Source organism: Triticum urartu, chromosome 2A (genome assembly GCF_056163025.1).
Source record: "Triticum urartu cultivar PI428250 chromosome 2A, HENAU_Tu73, whole genome shotgun sequence".
NCBI classification, from domain to species: Eukaryota; Viridiplantae; Streptophyta; class Magnoliopsida; order Poales; family Poaceae; genus Triticum; species Triticum urartu.
In genome coordinates, this window is record NC_141874.1 from 683,571,382 (window position 1) to 683,582,608 (window position 11,227).

The 11,227-nt window shown below is 49.6% G+C and overlaps 1 protein-coding gene across 2 annotated transcripts; it reads right to left on the bottom strand.

Moving 5' to 3' along the window:
- Positions 1–9,054: 9,054 nt before the first annotated feature.
- Positions 9,055–10,942, bottom strand: LOC125539705 (ubiquitin-ribosomal protein eL40z fusion protein). 2 transcript variants are annotated; one of them, XM_048703213.2, is made up of 4 exons: positions 10,778–10,942; positions 10,127–10,337; positions 9,580–9,646; positions 9,055–9,301 (listed from the first exon to the last, which is right to left on the bottom strand). In XM_048703213.2, exons 1-4 carry the CDS (start codon positions 10,878–10,880, stop codon positions 9,254–9,256), a joined length of 429 nt encoding a protein of 142 aa, XP_048559170.2. In that variant the 5' UTR covers positions 10,881–10,942; the 3' UTR covers positions 9,055–9,253. The 2 variants fall into 2 exon arrangements, with proteins under 2 accessions (XP_048559170.2, XP_087401024.1); XM_087544898.1 differs by lacking the exon at positions 9,055–9,301 and having other exon boundaries at positions 9,337–9,646; positions 10,778–10,930.
- Between the last annotated feature and the right edge of the window lie 285 nt (positions 10,943–11,227).

Here is an 11,227-nt window from a genome sequence, read left to right on the forward strand (position 1 = left end):
CTCTTAGTGGGAGAACTTAGGCGAGTACTGGACTGCAGCTAAGCCCCCAAGTGGGAGGATTGCTCTCCACTCGGTAGGATTTTTTCAAACTTAGGCGAGTGCCTGACTGCGGCTAAGTCTCTTAGTGGGAGAACTTAGGCGAGTACTGGACTGCAGCTAAGCCCCCGAGTGGGAGGATTGCTCTCCACTCGGTAGGATTTTTTCAAACTTAGGCGAGTGCCTGACTGCAGCTAAGTCTCTACGTGGGAGAACTTAGGCGAGTACTAGACTGCAGCTAAGCCCCCGAGTGGGAGGATTGCTCTCCACTCGGTAGGATTTTTTCAAACTTAGGCGAGTGCCTAACTGCAGCTAAGTCTCTACGTGGGAGAACTTAGGCGAGTACTGGACTGCAGCTAAGCCCCCGAGTGGGAGGATTGCTCTCCACTCGGTAGGATTTTTTCAAACTTAGGCGAGTGCCTGACTGCAGCTAAGTCTCTACGTGGGAGAACTTAGGCGAGTACTGGACTGCAGCTAAGCCCCCGAGTGGGGGGATTGCTCTCCACTCGGTAGGATTTTTTCAAACTTAGGCGAGTGCCTGACTGCAGCTAAGTCTCTACGTGGGAGAACTTAGGCGAGTACTGGACCGCAGCTAAGCTCCCGAGTGGGAGGATTGCTCTCCACTCGGTAGGATTTTTTCAAACTTAGGCGAAACGGATTCGCGGCTAAGTCACCCACTGGGGGATTTCGTATGCAAACAAAAGTGACAGCAATCATTGGAACACTCTTGTCTTTGATGAACTACAGAAGTTTCTCTTATTACATCTTTAGAGGAAGGAACTCAAGTGTAAAAGTGGCGGATCAGCTCCGCGTTCCAAGCTCGCGGCTCGTCGATTTGGCGATCAACATTGTAGAGGTGATACGCTCCATTGTGGAGGACTCTGGTGACGATGAAGGGACCTTCCCAAGTAGGAGCAAGCTTGTGTGGTTTCTGTTGATCCACTCGGAGGACCAAATCTCCTTCTTGGAAGGCTCGACTCTTCACATGCCGGGCATGGAATCGACGCAAGTCTTGTTGATAGATGGTCAATCTGATCATGGCCATCTCCCTTTCTTCTTCTAGGAGGTTGACTGCGTCTTGCCAGGCTTGTTCTGCTTCATCTTCAGTGTAGAGTTTGACTCGGGGTGCGTTGTGAAGAAGATCAGTCAGCAGAACTGCTTCGGCTCCATAGACCAGAAAGAATGGAGTTCTTCCAGTCGACCGGTTAGGGGTGGTCCTCAATCTCCACAGAACTGACGGAAGTTCGTCGACCCAAGCGCCCGCTGCGTGCTTGAGATCACGCATCAGTCGAGGCTTTAGTCCTTTGAGAATCAGACCATTTGCTCTCTCGGCTTGTCCATTCGACTGGGGATGGGCGACCGATGCGTAGTCGACTCGTGTGCCTTGAGAGGCGCAAAAAGCTCTGAATTGGTCCGAATCGAAGTTTGACCCATTGTCAGTGATGATGCTATGAGGGACTCCATATCTGAATATTAGTCCTCTGACGAAACTGATAGCAGTGCCAGCATCGAGGTTCTTGATGGGCTTGGCTTTAATCCATTTGGTAAACTTGTCGACTGCCACCAGCACATGAGTGAAACCGCTCCTGCCTGTTCTCAGTGGACCAACCATGTCTAGTCCCCAGACAGCAAAGGGCCAGACGAGTGGAATGGTCTTCAGGGCTGATGCAGGCTTGTGTGACATGTTGGAGTAGAACTGGCACCCCTCACACTTGTCGACTATCTCCTTTGCCATCTCATTTGCTCTTGGCCAGTAAAATCCCGCTCGGTATGCTTTAGCCACAATGGTCCGAGAGGACGCATGGTGACCACAGGTTCCCGAGTGGATATCATCAAGGAGTATCCGACCCTCTTCTGGTGTTATACACTTCTGACCGATTCCAGTCGCGCTTTCTCTATACAACTGTCCCTTTATGACTGTGAAGGCCTTGGATTGGCGGATGATCTGTCGAGCCTCTTCTTCGTCCTCTGGGAGTTCTTTCCTTAGGATATACGCGATGTACGATATCGTCCAGTCGGGGGTGATAGCCAAGACTTCCATGATCAGGTCGACCACAGCAGGAACTTCGACTTCAGTCGGATCCGTGGCACTTTTCGGCTGTGGGGCTTCTTCTGTAAAGGGATCTTCTTGGACTGACGGCGAGTGAATGTGTTCCAGGAACACGTTGCTGGGAATGGCTTCTCTTTTGGAGCCTATCTTTGCCAAATCGTCAGCTGCCTGATTTTTCAGTCGGGGGATGTGATGAAGTTCTAACCCCTCGAATTTCTTTTCTAGCTTTCTCACTGCATTGCAATAACCAGTCATAGCCGGAATTCTGACGTCCCACTCCTTCATCACCTGATTGACCACCAAATCTGAGTCGCCATAGACCATGAGGCGACGGACGCCGAGTGAAATGGCCATGCGCAACCCATATAAAAGTGCTTCATATTCTGCTTCATTATTGGAGGAATCGAAGTGAATCTGGAGAACGTATCTGAGCTTATCTCCTCGGGGGGGAGACTAATACTACCCCAGCACCGGAACCATTCAGCATCTTAGATCCATCGAAGAACATGGTCCAGTGCTCCGAGTGAACTTGAGTCGGAAGTTGCTGCTCAATCCACTCGGCGATGAAATCTGCGATTGCTTGGGACTTGATAGCCTTCTTTGCTTCAAACTTGATATCTAGGGGAAGGAGTTCAATCGCCCACTTGGCCACTCGACCAGTTGCATCTCTGTTATGCAGAATCTCTGACAGTGGGGCGTCGCTGACGACTGTAATGGAGTGGTCAGAGAAGTAATGCGCAACCTTCTTCGTGGTCATATAAATCCCATATACAAGCTTCTGGTAGTGAGGGTATCTTTGTTTTGAAGGTGTCAAAACTTCAGACACATAATAGACTGGGCGCTGAACTCTGAAGGCCTTTCCTTCTTCTTCCCGCTCGACCGTAAGTACTGTGCTGACAACTTGCCCTGTGGCTGCAATGTAAAGCAGCAGAGGCTCTTTGCTGATTGGGGCAGCAAGCACCGGCTGGGTGGAGAGCAGAGCTTTGAGCTCTGCAAATGCTGCATCAACTTCTGGAGTCCACTCGAACTTGTCAGACTTCTTCATCAGTCGGTAAAGGGGCAACGCCTTTTCACCGAGACGAGAAATGAATCGATTTAGGGCGGCCAAGCAGCCTGTAAGCTTTTGGACATCGTGCACGCGAACGGGACGCTTCATCCGGAGTATGGTGCCAACTTTTTCAGGATTGGCGTCGATCCCCCGTTCGGAAACGAGAAAACCGAGTAACTTTCCACCTGGAACTCCAAATGTGCACTTTGATGGATTGAGCTTGATATCATACCTCCTGAGGTTGGCAAAGGTTTCGGCAAGGTCAGCTCGCAGGTCGGAACCTTTGCGTGACTTGACCACAATATCATCCATGTATGCCTCCACATTCCGACTGATTTGAGTGAGTAAACACTTCTGAATCATTCCCATGAACGTGGCTCCGGCGTTCTTGAGGCCGAACGGCATGGTGACATAACAGAAGCATCCGAATGGGGTGATGAAAGCTGTTTTGATTTCGTCGGGTCCATACAGACGGATCTGATGGTACCCGAAATAAGCATCTAGAAAAGACAACCTCTCGCATCCCGCAGTTGAGTCGACTATTTGGTCGATGCGAGGGAGAGGAAAATGATCTTTCGGGCAGGCCCGATTGATATGTTTGAAATCAATGCACATACGAAGTGACTTGTCTTTCTTGGGGACCATGACGACATTAGCGAGCCACTCAGAGTGGTAAATTTCTCGGATGAACTCTGCTGCTAAGAGCCGAGCCACCTCCTCGCCAATGGCTTGCTTCTTCTGGACGGCGGACCGTCGAAGATGTTCCTTCACAGGCTTGAATTTTGGGTCGACTCGTAGACGGTGCTCAGCCAGCCCCCTGGGAACTCCAGGCATGTCAGAGGGTTTCCATGCGAAGATGTCCCAGTTCTCACGGAGGAGCTGGATGAGCGCTTCTTCCTATTTGGAGTCAAGCGTCGTTGAGATGTGAGTTGGGGCAGCATCGGGGTCGGTCGGGTGAATGTGGACTGTCTTTGTTTCACCGGACGACTGAAAAGATGATTCTGAAGCAGGCTTCTTGGCTCGTAGCAACTCGCTTGGATCGGCAGTCTTTTGGTACTCTTGCAGCTCGACCACTGCCATCTGAGCATCTGCAATCTTTGAGCCCTTCTGAAAGCACTCTTCCGCCTTCTTCCGATTGCCCGTAACAGTGATCACACCTTTGGGGCCAGGCATCTTCAGTTTGAGATACACATAACATGGCCGGGCCATGAAGCGTGCGTAAGCTGGCCTGCCTAAATGGCGTGATAAGCACTTTGGAAGTCCACAACCTCGAATGTCAACTTTTTCTTGCGGTAATTCTTTGAATCACCGAAAACCACATCAAGAGCGATCTGGCCGAGTGATTGGGCTTTCTTCCCAGGAATGACTCCGTGGAAACTCATGTTACTGGTACTGAGCCTGGACATCGGAATGCCCATTCCTTTCAATGTTTCAGCATACAGTATGTTCAGGCCACTGCCACCATCCATCAGGACTTTAGTCAGTCGAGTGCCTTCAACAATTGGGTCGACCACCAAAGCTTGCCTCCCAGGGGTGGCAATGTGCGTCGGGTGATCAGACTGGTCGAATGTGATGGCAGTCTGAGATCACTTCAGGTAACTGGGTGTTGCCGGGGCAACCATGTTCACCTCTCGGTTAATGACTTTCAGTCGACTTTTGCTTTCGACATCGGCAAAAATCATCAGGGTGGAATTGACTTGGGGGTATCCATCGTCACTGTCTTTCTTGTCCTCAACTCTGTCCGACTCTTTTTCCTTGTCCTTGGACTGCTTGCCTTGAAACTGCTGGATTAGGAGCCAGCACTGCCGAGTGGTATGTTTTGGGTAAATAAAATTACCCTCTTCATCTTTCTTGGTGTGGATGTGACATGGCAGATCCAAAACATCGTTCCCATCCTGATCCTTGACTTTCTTGGGCTTCCAGGTGCCCTTGGGTTTTCCCTTGAAGTTTCCCTGGGCTACGGCCAGGGCCTCCCAGGGGCAGCGGGCTCGGCCTTCCGCTTCTGTTTCTGACTGGAGTTCCCTCCGGTTTCTTGGGCGACTGCCTTGTGCTTGCCGCTCCGGAGTCGGTCCTCGTCTTCACCATTAGCGTACTTGGTGGCAATCTCCATCATCCGATTCAGAGACATCTCTCCAGTTCGACCGAACTTTAGATTCAACTCTCTGTATTTAACGCCTTCCTTGAAACCACAAACTGCTTGATGGTCTGGCACATTCTCAACCGAGTGATGCAGTGTGATCCACCTTTGGATGTACTCCCTCAGAGTTTCATTCGGCTTATGCACGCAAGACCGCAACTCTGTAAGGCCTGCAGGCCGCTTGCATGTCCCTTCAAAGGTTGTGACAAACACTCGGGAGAGGTCCTCCCAAGTGTAGATGCTGCTGGGTGCCAACTGATTTAGCCATGCTCTGGCTGAGCCCTCTAACATGAGAGGCAAATACTTCATGGCCACCTCATCATTGCCACCGCCAATTTGTATGGCCACTCGGTAATCTTCAAGCCAAGTGTCCGGCTTAGACTCACCGGTGAACTTGCTGATTCCAGTCGCCAGCCTAAAGTTGGGAGGAATTACTGCAGCTCTGATGGCTCGACTGAAACACTCTGGCCCTGAAGCATGTACTCTGCTGCTGCTGGCAGGCGCATCTCTGTTGTGGCCTTCCCGATGAGCTCTGTTTCTGTCAACCAATCCTTGAACGAGGATAGATCTCGCATCAAAGCCTGGGTCCCTGGGGTCGACTGGAATCCTTTGCCCAACACTGTGAGGGCGTCTGTCATCTTGCCGTTGAGGCGCATACGACCCACTCCTCGGGGGAGGGGTTGGCACTCGACGTCGATCATCACGATAGAATCGGTGATCATACTACTCATTTCTTCTGTACTGATCCTGCCGGTCACCACGTCCCTCATGCCTCGGGGGCGATCTCGGGCTGTGAGCCGACTGGACTATATCCGTTGCAACGGATCGACTGTGGATCCTATCCCGTGACTGAGAAACAGCGGAATTCTGGTTTCCCGCCGCCCGGAGCAGCGCTCTGATCTGCAACAAGCCCCTGCCAGCCTCTGACTGGGAGGGCTGAATTGATTCTGCTATACGGGCTGCAGCGGCCAAATTCTGAACTGGGGTTCGATATACCTGAGGCGGCGAGAAGAGCCGACGCCGACTGGACTCGGGAGCTTGCTGACGTCGACTGGACTCGGGAGCTCGCTGACGCGTTTGCTCGTCGAGTATTCGCTGGAGATTCTCCAGTCGAGTGTGCTCGGCCAGATTAGCCAGGCGCGCGTCCTCCAAGGCCCGGGCCTCGGGGGTTTCTCCAACAATAGGAGTGTGGAGCGCGTCCATGTTCCAGCGGCGAAGCTCCTCTCGCTGTAATGACGTGAGAGGTACGGGGAGATACTCGTCGTGGGGACGCGACGGGTCGCCCCCACCCGCGCCTCCGTCAGTGCGAGGGAAACCGGGGGGACTGTGTGTTCCATCGACCGCCAGAACCTCAGCCGCTGGGTCGCTGCTGTCGCACTCGGATGCGGTCTCCACGGAGCCAGTCGACAGGTCGAACAGGCCGTAGAGGGATTCGACGGGCTCGATTGCCGCGACTTGTGGGGCTGCCGACTGGTGGGCCACGGCATGCCTCACCCACCGCTGAAGTCTTGACCGACCGGAGCGCTTGCGCTGGTGGGAGACAGGGCGGGGAGACGACGCAGGGGTCGACCGATACTGGGTCGATGGCTGCCGCAGGAGGACGCCACGAATGCATGCGCGGAAGTGCGTCGCACCGCGGACGGGGAGCGCGTCGATGTCGAGTGGTGCCTCCTGAAGCCAGGCGGAGTCATCGACGATGAAGGTGAGCGCGCCGAGACGGATCTCGCGGTCCTCCAACAAAACTCTGCAAGAAAACATGATCAAAGGGATCGAAAAAGATCGCAACTTCTCCAACTAAGCGCTAAGATTCCTGCCCCACGGTGGGCGCCAACTGTCGTGGTTCTAACTCTGACAGTGATGTAGGGGGGTGAATATGGAGATGCTAGATCTTAGCTATTGGGAAGTTGTTACACGCGAGGTTTACGAGTTCAGGCCCTTCTCAGAGGAAGTAATAGCCCTACGTCTCGGAGCCCGGAGGCGGTCGACTAGATTATGCGTGTATGGATTACAGGGGTGCGAACCCTTCATACTGAGGAGGGGGTGGCTTATATAGAGTTCGCCGGCCCCCTCCTGCCCTTAGTAATGCAGGGTTTAAGGTACATTTAAGGTTGGATGTTACTGGTAACGCCCCTAATAAAGTGCTATAATGATCATAAAGACTACTTAACAGCCGACCATTTGCCTGCGGAGTGACTTTAGGTCTCCTGGCAGTCGAGTGGTTGGCTTCATGATCGAGTGATAGCTTCTTGGTCGAGTGTCTTGAACCCGTCGAGTGGGATACCTTCAAGTCGATTGAAAGGTGACTTCTTCTAGGGATGTCCTTGGATAGGGCTCTTTGGACGGGTCCGTGCCCCTACCCTAGGTACATAGCTTCATCAACTGGCATATCCGGATTCTTACTCCATTTAAACACCTCACTTCCAACACTGCACAATAGCGACAAAGGAATCATATCTCAGTTCAAATGCAAAATTGATGACACGGAGTGATGCTGACGAAAAATTAACAAGACAGCCATCACTCTAAATTATTTTTTGCACCATTTCGATACGTAGTCGATGGTTTTGATGGAAAACCTACGGTGGCGGGGGTCAATGTCACGCGAGAAGTCTGCGACTGACAGTTCTCGCTGGCGGCGAAGCTGCAATGCAATGCGATGTGGTGCCCCAACCTGCTCATCTTGACGGCGGCAGAAGCTTCAATGCAACGGGCTGTTTTGGTGTGTGGGAGATGACCCCGCTGATCTCGCCGACCGTTATCCTCTACAAGGTAACGATGGTACCTCGTCGGTGCGGTAGGCGGCAACACGGGACATGAGGGCGACTGCGATGGAGGGGTGCTGCATTGCTCACATAGTCTAGCTGTCAAATCGGACGGTTGCACAACGCCTCATCCAATGGCTCATGTCGGATGACGCGTGGCCATTGAATATTTTGTATATAATTGGAAAGCGCCACCAGCTCTAACTTATAGCCATGCTCGACAGCTTGAACTGCCTATGACTATCATGCATTCATACAAAATAATTAATCAGTTTGATTCCATCATGTGTTGCTATGACATCATATCCACGTGTAGCTACGATTTGCTCATATACTAGTATCATACTAGTGTATGAGTCCACAATGCCCAAAGAACAAGAAAAGTTCAATGAGGTGCAAACGCAAGAATTAAAGCGACAAGGACAAGTGCTAGGATATGATCCCGATAACTTAGTGCATGACACAATACTAGTACATTAATTATTTAATATGATACAATATCATATTGATATAACATTCTCTTTCCTCATTTAATTGTATGTCGCCTCATCTAAAATGCCCGTGACCATATAAAAAGTGCCCATGCACTTAAAAAAATGGTTGTGTAAGAAAAATGTTATGGATTTCAAAAATCACCATTTTTTAAACGTGTTCATCTAATTCTAAGAAGTGTTCATGTGTTAAAAACTGTTTGTAGTCTGAATAGGTGCATGGTGTAGCTCGCGTAGGCCAACCCTCATGTAAGCTCAACTAGATTGGTTTTAAAAGTATTAAATTTTCGTTGGAGCGGTTCAATGATATATGTTTGTCGTGCGGTGGCCAAAATCATTGCCTCCTAGTGGGCTATTGATTTAGCCGACGGGCCAAGTGTCAATACACAACAACTAGTAAATATTTAATAAAAAGGTGGGGTGTGACTAGCTCTCTTCCTACATCATTTGATTTCGTGCAGAGATTCGTGGTGACTCTTTTCTTTTTTTCAGTTGATTAAGCAAACACGTAAGAAATCAAAATAAACAACTCGTATAAATCAGGATATTTGATAGATAATATATTCCAAAGCATCCATAGGTTCAAAATCCAAGAGGACTATCAACTGGACAAAACTTAGACTCCAATATATATGATGACGCTAGACGATTCAGCAAAATCCAACATGACTTCAAACTAGGACAGAACTTAAAATCCAGTCTATATGGCTCCAGACGCATTTCCAATGTTTAAGAAGCATTCGCAAACTTGGACATAAACCTCTTCTTTTCCCTTAGCTGAAAGAGAAGGTAAGAAAAATCATTACTAGAACAAAAGTTGTTCAGTTTAAGTTATCATCTATATGTAATTATTTTGCACAACAACATTATACAAAGCTGACAATAGTAACCAAGAACAACTCTAAGTATGCAATGGTGACATATTGCTCAAAAGATTAAGACCGAACAAGATATTTAGTGTTATGATAACCAAGAACAGCTGAACAGGACAGATGTTAGCCTCTGTGTAAATGGGTAAAGTACTTCAATAACACAGGGAAATAAGGTTCTCCCACCTGATTGTTATGGCCACACTTCTTCTTACGGCAGTTGGTGGCCCTGGCGGGTAGGCGTGCATAGCACCTGCAAGGCAGTGACTATTTGAGACAAGTCTAATGATTAATCAGTGACTTCAATTTAAGCATTGATGAGAACTCTGTTAAAGCTTTTAAGTTGCGAGGGAGTACTACACACATCTTAATTAATCATGTGCATATCAAACATCTACTCCCTCCGTCCCATAATATAAGAGCGTTTTTGACTCTAGTGTAGTGTTAAAAAACGTTCTTATATTATGGGACGGGGGAGTAGTTAATTCTATTGTTCACAGAAATCAGCCATTATAGCAAGCAAACCAAAACCGCTGGTCAGTTTGACTTTCAATATATAACCGCAAAGCAAAGAAAGGGGATGATATTGAAGGTGAGATCGATCAACCTCTGTTTGGCAAAACGCTCTTAACAACACGAACATTTGTCTACACATGCATAAACTAAAAAAATAAGCAAGATAAAAATTCATGCGCTGCATGCATAGGCACCGACCCATGAAACAGGAGAATACCTGCGGCAGACTAGTTTGTTCTCATTGTACTTTTGAGCAAGGATGCGGAGGTTGGGCTCAAGGTTCTTGGGGTATCCACCTCTGCTGCCGCCGCGGAGGCGCAGCACCAGGTGAAGCGTGGATTCCTTTTGGATGTTGTAGTCGGCCAGAGTGCGGCCATCCTCAAGCTGCTTCCCTGCAAAGATGATGCGCTGCTGGTCCGGCGGGATACCTACAGAAAAACAGAAACTTCCACAATTAGTCCTTCCCTGAAGTACATCCAGAGAGAGATGATAAACCAATCTGGTCCATGTACGTCCTACCGCAGGTTACCACAGAAGAACAAACAAGCCGATCCAAACCTATCTAACCTCGGATAAGTAGAAAAGTCTTTATCTAGCTCAAAGAGAGACATCACACACGTCGATCTGCTCTGTTTCAGACCGTGATTGTCGAACAAGACAACATGGAGGATTCTAGCTATGAACTAATTAAATTCAACAAGCGTACCAAGACCATATTAGTAGTGAGGTGCGCATGGTAAGACAAACTAGGCGGGTTTTAAAGCAACTAGAGTATGCAAGATCCGATGCAACGCTGCTGAAGACGTACGATCAGCCGTCGACTAGACGGAAGAGATGGCGTAGTGATTCGTCGTTCACGTATATGTACCTTCCTTGTCCTGGATCTTTGCCTTGACGTTGTCGATGGTGTCTGAGGACTCCACCTCGAGCGTGATGGTCTTCCCGGTCAGCGTCTTCACGAAGATCTGCATCTTGCCGTGTCGTGGATGGCTCTCGTTCTCCTCTGGACGGGTTGTGGTTGGTGTTGGTATCGACTGCTGCATGCGTGATGTCCTTATATAGGCAGGAAGCCGAGAGAGGCAACGGGGTCGCTACGGAAAGCCCCATAACCCTAGCTTGCAAAGGTAGAAACGGGAGGCGTGGCCGCCAAGAAGATCGCGACTCGGTCGGGGCAGCGGTTCTGGGCTTCTGGACGGCCCTATGCTGTCCATAACTAAACCTTGCACGCTTGTTGAACCGGTCCTTTCGGACAAATGGCCCAGAAGGCCATATTTAGTGATTTTAGTCTTGCAATTGATTTATTTTCACGTTTGCTATT

Coding starts and splice junctions, on each gene's coding strand:
- LOC125539705 (XM_087544898.1), bottom strand. CDS start 10,880: ATGCAGATCTTCGTGAAGACGCTGACCGGGAAGACCATCACGCTCGAG. Junction 10,338..10,777: donor AAAGATCCAGGACAAGGAAG/GTACATATACGT, acceptor GTTTTTCTGTAG/GTATCCCGCCGGACCAGCAG. Junction 9,647..10,126: donor AACAAACTAGTCTGCCGCAG/GTATTCTCCTGT, acceptor ACTGCCTTGCAG/GTGCTATGCACGCCTACCCG.